The 17,267-nt window shown below is 41.7% G+C and overlaps 1 protein-coding gene across 2 annotated transcripts in view; it reads left to right on the forward strand.

The window, feature by feature from the left end:
- The window catches only part of MIA3 (MIA SH3 domain ER export factor 3), an 87,184-nt gene extending 70,224 nt beyond the window's left edge, over window positions 1–16,960 (forward strand). The window contains exons 24-29 of one of the 2 annotated variants that reach the window (XM_040430469.1): window positions 3,502–3,630; window positions 7,389–7,454; window positions 11,618–11,670; window positions 11,778–11,849; window positions 14,843–14,987; window positions 16,277–16,960. In XM_040430469.1, the coding sequence (XP_040286403.1) occupies window positions 3,502–3,630; window positions 7,389–7,454; window positions 11,618–11,670; window positions 11,778–11,849; window positions 14,843–14,987; window positions 16,277–16,953 (1,142 nt within the window). In that variant the 3' untranslated portion in view covers window positions 16,954–16,960. The remainder of the gene's footprint in view (window positions 1–3,501; window positions 3,631–7,388; window positions 7,455–11,617; window positions 11,671–11,777; window positions 11,850–14,842; window positions 14,988–16,276) is intronic. The other variant, XM_040430470.1, reaches the window with a different exon arrangement.
- Window positions 16,961–17,267: the final 307 nt, after the last annotated feature.

Genomic DNA, 17,267 nt, shown 5'->3' on the forward strand with positions numbered 1-17,267 from the left:
CTCTTCTAGGATCTATTATAGGACCTGGAGGACTTATTTGGGGTTCTGTGCCGATCTGGGGATTCCTCCGCTCCGCTTTTTTCTCCCCACTGTTTTGTCCTTCCTGCAGAGCGGACTCGCCCAAGGTCTGGGTCTTAGTTCTTTGAAGGGTCAGGTGTCTGCGCTGTCCATTTTGTTTCAGCGCCCACTGGCCCCCCTTGGTCCTGTCAAGACCTTCCTTCAGGGCGTGGCTCACGCGGTTCCCCCGTACCGCCCTCCGGTACCGCCCTGGGACCTGAACCTGGTTCTCTCAGCGCTCCAGGCTTCTCCTTTCGAGCCTCTGCGGACGGTTTCCTTGCGACTTCTGTCCTGCAAGGTTATTTTCCTTGTGGCCGTCACCTCTCTTCGGAGGGTGTCCGAATTGGCTGCACTCTCCTGTCTGGAACCTTTCCTAGTGTTCCACCAGGACAAGGTGGTCCTTCGTCCGGTCCCTTCCTTCCTTCCTAAGGTGGTCTCCGCCTTTCATCTGAACGAGGACATCGTTCTCCCCTCTTTGTGTCCTTCCCCTTCCCACCCCCGGGAGAGGGAGCTTCATCGCCTGGACGTTGTCAGGGCGCTCAAGGTTTACCTGGAGGTGACCAGCTCTTTCAGGCGTACTGACTCGCTCTTTGTGGTTCCGGAGGGGTCGCACAGAGGGATGGCGGCGTCCAAAGTTTCTATCGCCCGTTTGGTCAAGATGGCTGTTACTGAGGCTTATCTCGCCAAGGGCAAGGTTCCGCCCCTTGGTGTTACCGCTCACTCCACTAGAGCGATCGGAGCTTCCTGGGCTCAGAGGAATCGGGCTTCTACGGAGCAGATTTGCAAGGCGGCCACGTGGTCCTCCTTGCACACTTTCACCAAGTTCTACAGGGTGCATACTCATGCGTCGGCTGACGCTGCTTTAGGCCGTCTGGTGTTGCAGGCGGCAGTTGATTGATGCCTCTGGTGTTGGTCTAGTTGTTCTGGTCCCTCCCTTCTGGGACTGCTCTGGAACGTCCCATGGTTTCCTGTGTCCCCCAAGGAATATGGGCGAGAAAAGGAGACTTTTGTATTACTTACCAGTAAAGTCTCTTTCTCGCTCTTCCTTGGGGGACACAGCACCCACCCTTCATTTGGGTTTACAGTTGTGGTTCCGGCTTGGTTGCCCCCGTTGGGGCTTGACAGTTCTTTTTTTCCGGTTGGTGGTTATCTTTCACTACTTGGACACGCAACTGGTAGTCTCTCTCTCCAGGCTGAAGGGTATAGCTGATGGAGGAGGGGCTTACAGCTTTCACTTAGTGTCACGCCTCCTAGGGAGCAGAGCTATACCCATGGTTTCCTGTGTCCCCCAAGGAAGAGCGAGAAAGAGACTTTACTGGTAAGTAATACAAAAGTCTCCTTTTTATACATATGCAAATTAACCTGAGATGAGTCAGAGCTTGAAAATATGACTCTTCTCTGGTCACACAAGTAAGATATGACTCTTTTATGTTAATTTGCATATGTATCAAATCGTTTTTTTTACACAATAAAAGCACACAGAGCTATGGGGACTGGATATTGCGGATGTGCTAGCGGCGATCTAGCAGCCCATGTCCTCAGCTCTATACCCAAAATCCAGGTGACAGGTTCCCTTTAAATTTCGATTAATAACAAAAAAAGTAAAAATGTCAGCAGCAATGAAATACCACCAAATGAAAGCTCTATTAGTGAGAAGAAAAGGAGGTAAAAATAATTTGGGTGGTGAGTTGCATGACCGAGCAATAAACGGTTAAAGTAGTGTAGGTCAGAAGTGTAAAAAGTGGCCTGGTCATTAAGGGTGTTTAAGCCCTGGGGGCTGAGGTGGTTAAAGGGAGTCTGTCGCCAAAATCGGACTTTACACACTGCTTACATGTGGCTCTAGCACAACTACCCATGATTCCAATGGTACCTTTGTTCTTTTGTTGTGACTTTAAACAGCTGAAAAAACGCTGTTTAATCCATATGCAAATGGAGCTGGCACGTGCCCAGGGGCGGGGTTCGAGGCCGCTTTTTTTCACGTTACTCCTCTTCAGCCTCTTGCTTGTACCGCCCTCCACGCGCAGGATCTCGGCCGCTACTGGGGATGACGCAACAGACTTACAGAGTGGGACAAGCAAGAGGCTGGGGAGGAGTAATGTGAAAAAAAGGCAGAGCGGCCTGGGCACCTACACCACGAACCCCGCCCCTGGGCACCTACACCACGAACCCCGCCCCTGGGCACCTACACCACGAACCCCGCCCCTGGGCACCTACACCACGAACCCCGCCCCTGGGCACATGCCAGCTCCATTTGCATATGGATTAAACAGCGTTTTTTCAGCTGCTGAAAGTCACAACAAAAGAACAAAGGTACCATTGGAATCATGGGTAGTTGTGCTAGAGCCACATGTAAGCAGTGTGCAACGTCCAGTTTTGGTGACAGACTTTAAGAAGGGTTCTAACATATGTTGTCTGCAATGCTCCCAAATCTTAAAATTTAGTCTAAAAGCAAAAGAATGAGAAGACATGACTCATGGTGGTATCCGAGTCTTCCTCTTCCCCCTCCAAACGATAGAAGACTCCTTTTATTAGCAAACACCTCGGTGTCGCCCTTACAGCCTAAAAATACAAATGAGCCAATAACATCGTGAGTGATGTATATTTCCTCCTACTATGCATCTGGATGCAATTAGGATACTCGAATGTGGGAAATCCAAAGCTAAAGAATTCCTTTGTCTAGATACATCAGGTGCTCTCTGTAGCCATCTAGCTTTTATACCAAATATTGCAATTTAGGTATAACCAAGAATTAATTATGTTTAATTAATACCACTATATCAGATACCGTCTGTTCTCCTGACAACTTCCAACTTTCTGTACTGGTAACTTCCACTAGGGGGAGTTTTGGATCTTACCACATTATGCTTTACTGTACAAATACATGCAGTATTGTTTTGAGCTCCCTCTGGTGGTGGCTGCAGGCAGCTGTAGTTTTCTAACTTTTAAAGGGATCTGTCGGCTCTCCTGTTTTTTTTTTTTTTTTTTTTTTTAGTAAATACTTGTCTTCCCAATAAAATTGTGGCATTATTTTTTAGAACTCTGCGCTGTGCTATTCCTCTGTTACTCCTCCTCCTTGAAAAGTATGAATATATTAACACTGCCAGTGCTGAATGTGTGAGACTGTGCAGGGACATACCCCATTCTCAAGGGGAATGGTAACGCCCAGTTGTCAATTTATTCATATATTTTTAGAAGGAAAGACACAATGCAGAGTTCTCAGAAAAGACAGACCTGTCAGGAGAGCGGGCGTGACCTCTTTAAAAGGATTGTCAGAAAATTGCGTCTTATTTGATCAATTTATTTTTACATTTTTGGTGCTTTGTTCCTTTTGGTTATCCGCATCAATTCTTGAAGTATTCCATTCTAATTTTACATTTATATCCTACTGTGTAAACATGTTCTCTCCATTCTCTAATATTTCACTTTTTCCCACTGAAATTGTAGGTACGCTGAGTAGGGACGGCTCTTTTGGCCCTTCACCAGTAAGTGGGGGAGCCCCTTCCCCTCCAATAATGATGGACGTGTCTGTACGATCCGCCTCAGCCAACCTCAGCCGATCAGAGGACTTGAAAGGTAAGTTCTCCATAAGTACACGGATCTATATAGAATATGCTCTGCTCCGGTGCAATGTGGGGAAAAAATCTAGTTTTGAAAAATAGAAATCTGTCCTTGTTATCTTGTATTGACCCTGTATTTTAAATTATATTTCCGTTTTTTTTTTATTGGAAACAGCAGTTTTCTTTAGACCTACTTCAAGGGGCATCTGTCAGCAGATCTGTACCTATCACACCGGCTGACCTGTTACATGTGCACTTGGTAGCTGAAGACATCTGTGTTGGTCCCATGTTCATATATGTCCGCATTGCTGAGAAATATGATGTTTTATTATATGCAAATGAGACTCTAGGAGCAACGGGGGCGTTTCCATTACACCTAAAGGCCCTGCTCTCTCGGCAACTGCCACACCCTCTGCACTTTGACAGGGGCAGGCAGGTCACATTTACACTGTCTGGCCCTGTCAATCAAAGTGAAAAGGGAGCTGGTAGGTGTAATGGTAACGCCCCCGTTGCTCCTAGAGGCTCATTTGCATATATTGCACATGTAACAGGTCAGACAGTGTCATAGGCGCAAATCTGCTGACAGATGCCCTTTAAGCAGCTTGTGAAATGCAAAAGAACAGATTACACTGCACAGGAAGCAAATCTACACAGTATGTTCTTTGCAGATACAGAAGCAGCAGTGGATGTGAGAACAGTGAGTGCAGCTCTGGAGTATAATACAGGATGTAACTCAGGATCAGTACAGGATAAGGCTACTTTCACACTAGCGTTTTTGCTGGATCCGGCGGGTTTCAGCAAAAACGCTTCCGTTACTGATAATACAACCATCTGCATCAGTTATGAACGGATCCGGTTGTATTATCTTTAACATAGACAAGACGGATCCGTCATGAACTCCATTGAAAGTCAGTGGGGGACGTATCCGTCTTCTATTGTGTCAGAGAAAACGGATCCGTCCCCATTGACTTGCATTGGGGGTCATGCTGGATCCGTCTTGCTCCGCATCCCAGGACGGCAAGCAAACTACAACATGTTGCGGTTTGCTCTCCGGTATGGGAACGCAACTAAACGGAACGGAATGCATTTTGGAGCGCTCCGTTCTGTTCAGTTCAGTTTTGTCCCCATTGACAATGAATGGGGACAAAATGGAAGCGTGTTTTTCAAACGCTAGTGTGAAAGTAGCCTAAGTAATTTATGTACACAGTGACTGCACCAGCAGAATAGTGAGTGCAGCTCTGGAGTATAATACAGGATGTAACTCAGGATCAGTACAGGAGAAGTAATGTATGTACACAGTGACTGCACCAGCAGAATAGTGAGTGCAGCTCTGGAGTATAATTCAGGATGTAACTCAGGATCAGTACAGGAGAAGTAATGTAATGTATGTACACAGTGACTGCACCAGCAGAATAGTGAGTGCAGCTCTGGAGTATAATACAGGATGTAACTCAGGATCAGTACAGGAGAAGTAATGTAATGTATGTACACAGTGACTGCACCAGCAGAATAGTGAGTGCAGCTCTGGAGTATAATACAGGATGTAACTCAGGATCAGTACAGGATAAGTAATTTATGTACACAGTGACCACCAGCAGAATAGTGAGTGCAGCTCTGGAGTATAATACAGGATGTAACTCAGGATCAGTACAGGAGAAGTAATGTATGTACACAGTGACTGCACCAGCAGAATAGTGAGTGCAGCTCTGGAGTATAATTCAGGATGTAACTCAGGATCAGTACAGGAGAAGTAATGTAATGTATGTACACAGTGACTGCACCAGCAGAATAGTGAGTGCAGCTCTGGAGTATAATACAGGATGTAACTCAGGATCAGTACAGGAGAAGTAATGTAATGTATGTACACAGTGACTGCACCAGCAGAATAGTGAGTGCAGCTCTGGAGTATAATACAGGATGTAACTCAGGATCAGTACAGGATAAGTAATTTATGTACACAGTGACCACCAGCAGAATAGTGAGTGCAGCTCTGGAGTATAATACAGGATGTAACTCAGGATCAGTACAGGAGAAGTAATGTATGTACACAGTGACTGCACCAGCAGAATAGTGAGTGCAGCTCTGGAGTATAATACAGGATGTAACTCAGGATCAGTACAGGAGAAGTAATGTAATGTATGTACACAGTGACTGCACCAGCAGAATAGTGAGTGCAGCTCTGGAGTATAATACAGGATGTAACTCAGGATCAGTACAGGAGAAGTAATGTAATGTATGTACACAGTGACTGCACCAGCAGAATAGTGAGTGCAGCTCTGGAGTATAATACAGGATGTAACTCAGGATCAGTACAGGAGAAGTAATTTATGTACACAGTGACCACCAGCAGAATAGTGAGTGCAGCTCTGGAGTATAATACAGGATGTAACTCAGGATCAGTACAGGAGAAGTAATGTATGTACACAGTGACTGCACCAGCAGAATAGTGAGTGCAGCTCTGGAGTATAATACAGGATGTAACTCAGGATCAGTACAGGAGAAGTAATGTAATGTATGTACACAGTGACTGCACCAGCAGAATAGTAAGTGCAGCTCTGGAGTATAATACAGGATGTAACTCAGGATCAGTACAGGAGAAGTAATGTAATGTATGTACACAGTGACTGCACCAGCAGAATAGTGAGTGCAGCTCTGGAGTATAATACAGGATGTAACTCAGGATCAGTACAGGAGAAGTAATGTAATGTATGTACACAGTGACTGCACCAGCAGAATAGTGAGTGCAGCTCTGGAGTATAATACAGGATGTAACTCAGGATCAGTACAGGATAAGTAATTTATGTACACAGTGACCACCAGCAGAATAGTGAGTGCAGCTCTGGAGTATAATACAGTGCATGTATGCAGAGAATAATTTCCTTATATAGATCTTATTCGTATATATGTGTATATGTAGTAAAGAATATTTGTGGAAGGGTTGTGTTTTTGTATGCTGTGTGTGAACTGGATCCCACACAGTCTTGCAGCGATGCTCTCATCTGGGGGGAAACACGTGACACTTCTTGGCTTTCCTTGGGTTTGCACTTTCTTTGATACTCCTCCATAACCTCACCCAGAAAGCTTGTTGAGTAATGATGTGGTTGTGTTCATTCTGCATCAAACTGTCTGGAAGGAAGAAACCAAAAGGGAGATATTAGCAGAGCAAATATGGGACTGAACCTTTGTCCTAAATTACTTAAACCCTTCAGTCACTGCCTGGTTTCTTTAAGGGGTTACAGGTCCAGGCTCTCATGAAGTCACATTTATGAAATAATTCAGTCTGTTTTCACTGATTTAGCTCAGATTTGGGGTCTGCTTGTCATTTATATTAAAACCACAAATCATAATGAAAGTTGTCGTATCCACCCTGACTTGTTCAGCTTTGTTTTTTGATATAGGGCCAAATTGCTTGCATAGTCATAACTATAAAAGATAACGTGTTGACCACCACTAGGGGGAGCATACTGTTTATACATTGAACTCAATAATATCATAGTATACAGTAATCATCTTATTGCCCCCCAGTGGTGGCTGCAGGCGCCGCAATTTAACTGTGTGGTTAGACAGGATTTAAGGCTCTGTATTATGAAATGGAGCTCCGACTGCAATCAAGTTATATTAGGAAATCCGTTCAGCATTTTGGTTTAAAAACGACATAATGATAAAAGTGGGTATTCAATAACTTGACGTATGAACTCTCATCACCTTGCCACCGCTATAAGTTCTTCCCAGTAGGAAGCAGTGGTTTAAATATCTTATTTCTGCTTTGTGAAGGTGGAGCTGATACTTCTGGACACAGACACCCCTATCCTGAGATTTCTGGAAGAACTTCTGCACCTGGTAGGTTATAACTACTATAATACTGCACAGTGTACAAGAATATAACTACCATAATACTGCCTCCTATGTTCAAGAATATAACTACTATAATACTGCCTCCTATGTTCAAGAATATAACTACTATAATACTGCCTCCTATGTTCAAGAATATAACTACTATAATACTGCTCCTATGTATAAGAATATAACTGCTATAATACTGCTCCTATGTACAAGAATATAACTACTATAATACTGCCTCCTATGTACAAGAATATAACTGCTAAAATACTGCTCCTATGTACAAGAATATAACTACTATAATACTGCCTCCTATGTACAAGAATATAACTACTATAATACTGCTCCTATATACAAGAATATAACTACTATAATACTGCCTCCTATGTACAAGAATATAACTACTATAATACTGCCTGCTATGTACAGGAATATAACTACTATAATACTGCCTCCTATGTGCAAGAATATAACTACTATAATACTACCTCCTATGTACAAGAATATAACTACTATAACACTGCCTCCTATGTTCAAGAATATAACTACTATAATACTGCCTCCTATGTACAAGAATATAACTACTATAATACTGCTCCTATGTACAAGAATATAACTACTATAATACTGCCTCCTATGTGCAAGAATATAACTACTATAATACTGCTCCTATGTACAAGAATAGAACTACTATAATACTGCCCCTATGTACAAGAATATAACTACTATAATACTGCCTCCTATGTACAAGAATATAACTACTATAATACTACATCCTATGTAATAGTATATAACTACTATAATACTGCTCCTATGTACAAGAATATAACTACTATAATACTGCTCCTATATACAAGAATATAACTACTATAATACTGCCTCCTATGTACAAGAATATAACTACTATAATACTGCCTGCTATGTACAGGAATATAACTACTATAATACTGCCTCCTATGTGCAAGAATATAACTACTATAATACTACCTCCTATGTACAAGAATATAACTACTATAACACTGCCTCCTATGTTCAAGAATATAACTACTATAATTCTGCCTCCTATGTACAAGAATATAACTACTATAATACTGCTCCTATGTACAAGAATATAACTACTATAATACTGCCTCCTATGTGCAAGAATATAACTACTATAATACTGCTCCTATGTACAAGAATAGAACTACTATAATACTGCCCCTATGTACAAGAATAGAACTACTATAATACTGCCTCCTATGTACAAGAATATAACTACTATAATACTACATCCTATGTAATAGTATATAACTACTATAATACTGCTCCGATGTACAAGAATATAACTACTATAATACTGCTCCGATGTACAAGAATATAACTACTATAATACTGCCTCCTATGTACAAGAATATAACTACCATAATACTGCCTCCTATGTTCAAGAATATAACTACCATAATACTGCCTCCTATGTACAAGAATATAACTACTATAATACTGCCTCCTATGTACAAGAATTTAACTGCTATAATATTGCTCCTATGTACAAGAATATAACTACTATAATACTGCCTCCTATGTGCAAGAATATAACTACTATAATACTGCTACTATGTACAAGAATATAACTACTAGAATACTGCTCCTATGTGCAAGAATATAACTACTATAATACTGCCTCCTATGTACAATAATATAACTACTATAATACTGCCTCCTATGTACAAGAATATAACTACTATAATACTGCTCCTATGTACAAGAATATAACTACTATAATACTACTCCTATGTACAAGAATATAACTACTATAATACTGCTCCTATGTACAAGAATATAACTACTATAATACTGCCTCCTATGTACAAGAATATAACTACTATAATACTGCTCCTATGTACAAGACTATAACTACTATAATACTGCCTCCTATGTACAAGAATATAACTACTATAATACTGCTCCTATGTACAAGAATATAACTACTATAATACTGCACCTATGTACAAGAATAGAACTACTATAATACTGCTCCTATGTACAAGAATAGAACTACTATAATACTGCACCTATGTACAAGAATAGAACTACTATAATACTGCTCCTATGTACAAGAATATACCTACTATAATACTACCTCCTATGTACAAGACTATAACTACTATAATACTGCCTCCTATGTACAAGAATATAACTACTATAATACTGCCTCCTATGTACAAGAATATAACTACTATAATACTGCCTCCTATGTACAAGAATATAACTACTATAATACTACCTCCTATGTACAAGAATATAACTACTATAATACTACCTCCTATGTACAAGAATATAGCTACTATAATACTGCTCCTCTGTACAAGAATATAACTACTATAATACTACCTCCTATGTACAAGAATATAACTACTATAATACTGCTCCTATGTACAAGACTATAACTACTATAATACTGCCTCCTATGTACAAGAATATAACTACTATAATACTGCTCCTATGTACAAGAATATAACTACTATAATACTGCTCCTATGTACAAGACTATAACTACTATAATACTGCCTCCTATGTACAAGAATATAGCTACTATAATACTGCTCATATGTACAAGAATATAACTACTATAATACTGCTCCTATGTACAAGAATATAACTACTATAATACTGCCTCCTATGTACAAGAATATAACTACTATAATACTACCTCCTATGTACAAGAATATAGCTACTATAATACTGCTCCTATGTACAAGAATATAACTACTATAATACTGCTCCTATGTACAAGAATATAACTACTATAATACTGCCCCCTATGTACAAGAATATAACTACTATAATACTACCTCCTATGTACAAGAATATAACTACTATAATACTGCTCCTATGTACAAGAATATAACTACTATAATACTGCCCCCTATGTACAAGAATATAACTACTATAATACTACCTCCTATGTACAAGAATATAGCTACTATAATACTGCTCCTATGTACAAGAATATAACTACTATAATACTGCTCCTATGTACAAGAATATAACTACTATAATACTGCCCCCTATGTACAAGAATATAACTACTATAATACTACCTCCTATGTACAAGAATATAACTACTATAATACTGCTCCTATGTACAAGAATATAACTACTATAATACTGCCTCCTATGTACAAGAATATAACTACTATAATACTGCTCCTATGTACAAGAATATAACTACTATAATACTGCTCCTATGTACAAGAATATAACTACTATAATACTGCCTCCTATGTACAAGAATATAACTACTATAATACTGCTCCTATGTACAAGAATATAACTGTTATAATACTGCTCCTATGTACAAGAATATAACTACTATAATACTGCTCCCATGTACAAGAATATAACTACTATAATACTGCTCCTATGTACAAGAATAGAACTACTATAATACTGCTCCTATGTACAAGAATATAACTACTATAATACTGCTCCTATGTACAAGAATATAACTACTATAATACTGCTCCTATGTACAAGAATATAACTACTATAATACTGCTCCTATGTACAAGAATATAACTACTATAATACTGCATCCTATGTACAAGAATATAACTACTATAATACTGCCTCCTATGTACAAGTATATAACTACTATAATACTGCCTCCTATGTACAAGAATATAAGTACTATAATACTGCTCCTATGTACAAGAATATAAGTACTATAATACTGCTCCTATGTACAAGAATATAACTACTATAATACTGCTCCTATGTACAAGAATATAACTACTATAATACTGCTCCTATGTACAAGAATATAACTACTATAATACTGCTCCTATGTACAAGAATATAACTACTATAATACTGCTCCTATGTACAAGAATATAACTACTATAATACTGCTCCTATGTACAAGAATATAACTACTATAATACTGCCTCCTATGTACAAGAATATAACTACTATAATACTGCCTCCTATGTATAAGAATATAACTACTATAATACTGCCTCCTATGTACAAGAATATAACTACTATAATACTGCCTCCTATGTAGTAGAATATAACTGCTATAATACAGAAATTATGTCCATATGTTAATGAATTAACAGTAAGAAATATAATGGAAACAAAGCAATAATAATAATATATTCTTCCCCTCTCCAATGCAGTGTTAAACAGTGGTCCCAGAACATCGTCGCCCTCTATGGGTGTGGATGGATTGGTGAGTACTGGGGACATCCCCTCTCCCGTCCTCTATTATTTCTTTGTAATCATGTTGCTCTTTGTATTTGTTCTCTCTAAATTAATTTCTTCTTGTAAAATAAAAAGCCAATCCCATCTAATGAGTCTGAGGTGCCCAGTTTGGCCGCTAGTTCTTCCCAGTCCGAGGAACCTGCTCCAGTAAGTATTTAGCAGCCATGCATGGGGTTGGTGCTCTCCTGCTACTTCTGCTGGTGAAGAGGTAAACATAGACTTCTAACCTTGCACGTGTTGCTTCCCTTTGCAAGGGAGTGTACAAAGGGCTTTTCTCGCCTGCTTTATAATCTGCCCTCCAGTGTGTATATAACACACCTCTTCATTAGTGGGGAGAGGACTTTTGTAACAGTATGTGACAGATAATTAGTAATTGTAGCAATTTAACATTTTAACCATTTAGTTTTGGATTTTCATTAGTGTGACTAAACTTACACCCATCCTGACTTTATTAAATATGGCTGACATGAGACCTGTGTGTTCTGCCTCCCCCACCCATCAATGCCTGTGAGTCCTCCTTACCCCACCCACTCGTAGAGAATGCCTGTGAGTCCTCCTTACCCCACCCATCGTAGAGAAAGCCTGTGAGTCCTCCTTACCCCACCCACTCGTAGAGAAAGCCTGTGAGTCCTCCTTACCCCATCCACTCGTAAAGAAAGCCTGTGAGTCCTCCTTACCCCACCTACTCTTAAAGAAAGCCTGTGAGTCCTCCTTACCCCACCTACTCGTAAAGAAAGGCTGTGAGTCCTTATTCCCATCATAGAGCATGCCTGCGAGTCCTCCCTACCCCACCCACTCATAAAGAATGCCTGTGAGTCCTCCTTATCCCCCCACTTGTAAAGAAAGCCTGTGAGTCCTCCTTACCCCACCCACTCGTAAAGAAAGCCTGCGAGTCCTCCTTACCCCACCTACTCTTAAAGAAAGCTGGCGAGTCCTGCTTCCCTCACACACTTGTAGAGAAGGCCTGCAAGTCCTGCACCCCCCACCCCCACCCCATTATAGAGAATGCCTGTTAGTCCTGCTCTTGCTGCCCATTCATAGTAGTGACATCTGCTGCCCATAAAATTTAGATTCTGCTGGTCTTCCCTGCCCATCAGCCTTCCATTGCACAATTCATTTCTCTGTATATGTAGGTTTTTCTACAGTCTAACACCAGGGTCTCCTCCTGCACTAGTGTCTGATGCCATCAAGGGTATACATAACTTCTGCTTTTTCTTGTGGTCACCTGAATATGCTGCCGTATGTAAGAATAGCTCATACTGGGACTGGTCCATTCTCCTATTGGCCAAAATGGCACAGAAAATATTGTGCCATCTGTGCCCTGGGTTGCAGCTTCACTGTGCTCTCTGCATTGATCTGCTTCACTGCCCGCCACCCTGCCCTGAGTGACAGCTGTAGCATCCAACCAGGAGACTACTACAGCTGTCATCAGAGGGAGGGGCGGTGAATCAGCCAATGCATAGAGCACTTCACACTGAAGCACTTGCAGGAGCAGAATCTGGCAGAATAAAATGTCATATTCACACTACCCCTGATAACAAAAGCTCTCACCATCCACTAACTAGGGCTGTGAGCAGTTTAGCATGGACAGAACTGCTGACAGACTTCCTTCAATGTATACTCAGCAGCCTTTCAATCACTGCTGAGAGAGGGAGGAGGGGGGAGCACTCGGATACATAACTGCACAGTGGCACAATGTTTCTTTTTTTCTTGTACCTTGCATAAAACAGCATATGTAGCTGACAGCTCCGCTTTACATTCGACCTCTGTATTTTATATCTCATGCGGATGTCTTCTGGGGTTGCATTGAGGCGCGAGGTTCTGGAGGTTGTAGCTTTGCTGCTGGCGGAGGAGCCAGAGGTTGACGTATAATTCAAACACTTTTTTGAAAACATTCAGCCTCGAAACAGAATCATTCAGAATCTGCTGCTTGTACCTCTGCGGTATAAATGCTGGATGAGCCATGTTGGTTTTTGCAAGCATTACTTAAAGGGACTGAAACTCTGGGCAATAGATGTTATTGTTGTGGACGTCAGATCTCCACTCTTAACTTCTAAAGGATGGTCCTGAGTGTAAACTCTCCCCCCCCCCACCCCCATCCATCCATCCATCCATCCAAGTGCCCTGATAGGTCATATAAACAGAGGCTGTCCTAATGTGAGAACCCCTCTATCGCACAGTGGGTGGTCCCCCCCATCAGGACCTCCGTCTATTAAACAATACAGAGATTAGTTCAGGTTTTGGAGAAGCACCGATTTGTGTGCACAACATGGATTCCCCATATACCGCCAAAAACTTTTAGAGTGGGGTCTGTTCCCCTTTAAAGGGGTTTTCCGGGAATTAAGAAAATGAAAATACTCATATCAATTTATAATAAATATATTCCCAAATACCTTTTATTAGTTTTAATGACTGGTTTTGTCTAGGGAGCAATCATTAGGAGAAATAAAATGGCCGCCGTCCTATTAGTGCACACAGAACCTGTCCTAATCACACAGCAGGACGAGTTAATTCACAACACTGAGCTAAAGAGCTGCCTCATCCTCCTCTCTGCTCTATTTGTCAGTATACAGTTGATAAGATCTTCAGCTTAATCTCTGTAGGAATGGAGTTTGAGGAGACATGAAGTACAGAGAGGAGGTGTGGATAATGAGCAGCAGCTCTTGTATGCAGTCTCAATCACCACAGTCTGTCTTGTCCTTCCTGTACTTCATGTCTCCTCATGAACTTCATTCCTACAGAGATTCATCTTATCATCTGTATTCAGGATCATAACCCCTGACAGGTAAAACAGAGATGAGGCAGCTCTTTACCTCAGTGTTGTGAAGTAACTTGTCCTGCTGTGTGATTAGGACAGGTTTTGTGTGTACTAACAGGACGGCGGCCATTTTGTTTCCCCTGAGGATTGCTCCCTGGACAACATGAGCCATTATAACTAATGAAAGGTATTTGGGAATATATTTAGGTATTTTCATTTTCTTATTCCCGGAGAACCCCTTTAAGCCCATTCGGTCTAATGCAAGGGATTTGTCATATGAATGCATTTTTTGTGTTTGAATTATATCCGCGGTTAAGGAGACACTCGTCGCCCTGACTTCACCCCCGTTACCAATGCACTGACATTGATTCTCTGTCTGCAGGTAATGTCGGTTGCCAAAGGTCCTCCATCATTTCCTGGCACTCCAGTAATGAACTCTACAGGGGCTGCTCCCATCATGCCTTCTGCTCGGATGATTGGTCCACCGCCGCACCGAGGAGCCTTCGGTCCACGATCTTTACCACAGAGTAGGACTATTGTTTTGTGTTGTCTGATTATACCGAGGTGGGACTGCTCCCTCCCTCCCTGACATTTAGGCCATATCTGAGGCATATGGTATACATGTTTAGGATGGAAAAACCCATTTACACTGAATATTCCCTCACACCTTTTTTTAATAGTAAGTCCAAAATGCTCTGCTGATTAAATTCGTAAATTATCTGTATGGTAGGTAGACAGGGCTCCAAATTCCCTGCACAGCTATAGAGTTAAATGATATAAATCTGTATGCCTGCAGTCACCACAAGGGGGAGCTCACTGCATACAGATGTATTACAGTATGCTGCTAAGCTCCCTCTATTGGCAGCATGTTCTACTATAACCTCATAATCCCATCAGTAGAAGTTGGATTTCTTGAAGGTTTATGTTGCAGGCCTGTCAGAAGGGGACATAGCTGAAGAATTCTGTGGCAGGGTGGGGGCTGCAGAGCAGAGTAAGGCTACCTGCACACTTTTCAGATTATGTGCGGTTTTTCTGTGTGGATTCTCGTGCAGAAAAACCCGCAGAGTAACACCGTACCTGCAAAATGTGCAGCATGTCAATTCTTGTGCGGTTCTTATGTGTGGATTTCACTATTTGCAATGCGAAGGATGCAACCTGCGGCAAAACCGCATCAAATCTGCACCAGAAATCCACTCGCAATTCCTGCAAGACAGCACGAACCCATGTGCAGGTAGCCTAAAAATGTGCAACAGGGAAATTCTGGGAGATGATGTAGGAGGCGGTGTGGTGGATGGGTAGACAGAGCCTGCAGGGAATGTGCGCCGTTACTCTGGGCACATGTCAGGTCTCACCCTTCACCCCATCTGTCTGCAAACTACTCCTTAACCTAGAACAGGGAGGAGCAGCCTTTGGCCACTCCAGCTGTTCTGAAACTACAACTCCCAGAATCCTCCTTTTACTTCTGTGGGAATTATTAGAACAGTCAAGTAAGTTTGTATGCTGGGAGTTGTAGTTTCGCAGCAGCAGCTGGAATGCCGAAGGTTGCTGATCTCTGACATAGAATGAGGAGGATCTTTGCTTGCTGTCACCAGATGGAAGCATGCTTGTTTACATTCAAAGGCTAATAACCCAGCTGTGCTCGCATTGCTTAGGGTTTGTTACAATGCATCAGTGATTGACAAACCTAGAACTAGCACAAACCTATCCCGCCTCCTGGACTCGTCTGGTGGTGTTTACGTCAGGACTAGTTTTCAGCCTCTTAATATGATTTATTGTAATTTTTTTTTTATATATTTTTTTTATTTATTTATTTCAGTGCACGGTCCCCCATCAGGTTTTAGAGACTTACCACACAGGCCTATGATTCCGCCTGGTGCAATGCCTCCACTGGATCCAAGAGGTCTCGTCAGAGTTCCATTCCCACCAGGTCCTGTTGGTATGCATGGTCCTAGAGATTATCCAGTACCACCTCCTGGAGCAAGAGACTTCCCACCAGGACTACCACCTCCTGGACCAAGAGATTTTCCACCAGGTCCACCTCCCCCCGGAGCTCGGGACTTCCCACCTGGTCTTCCACCTCCAGGTGCTCGAGAGTTCCCACCAGGCTCAATTCCTCCTGGGTTGAGAGATTTTCCACCTGGACCTCTACCACCTGGAGCCAGAGATATACCACCAGGGCTCCCACATCCAGGAGCTAGGGACTTCCCACCATTAATGCCTCTTACAGGATCCAGAGAGTTTATACCAGGAGTCCCTCCACCTGGCACAAGGGATTTCCTACCAGGACCACCACCACATGGTTCTAGAGAATTTCTGGCAGGGCCTCCACTAGGAGCCAGAGACTTCCCACCACCTGGTCCTCCACGAACAGGTGTAAGAGACTTCCCCCCAGGATCTCATCCTGGAGTCCCTGCTGGGCCTTCATTACCTGAGCAGCGAGGAGGACATAGTCAACCAGTTCAGACAGAACTTTCTCAAGGTCAAAGATCCTAAAAAAAAATCAAGAGTAGACTAATAGGACACAATCGGTGGCGCAGTTCAACATGGTTCAAATGTTACCAGTTTACATAAACGTCTGATTTATAATTTCACGTCTTATATATGCAATATTTTATTCTTGTCAGCCTTAGGATTTTTTTAATGGTTTAAATCATTCTGCATCAAAAATTAAATTTTTTTTAGCCACCAGAAGTTGGATAATTTTTCATCAAGATTTCAGAATGTGCAATACCGGAATCCACGAGTTTGTTTTTCTTTTTTTTAATTTAATGTATCATATGTAACCATTGTTTGTGGAAAATAATGAA

Source organism: Bufo bufo, chromosome 4 (assembly GCF_905171765.1).
Source record: "Bufo bufo chromosome 4, aBufBuf1.1, whole genome shotgun sequence".
Classification (NCBI taxonomy): domain Eukaryota; kingdom Metazoa; phylum Chordata; class Amphibia; order Anura; family Bufonidae; genus Bufo; species Bufo bufo.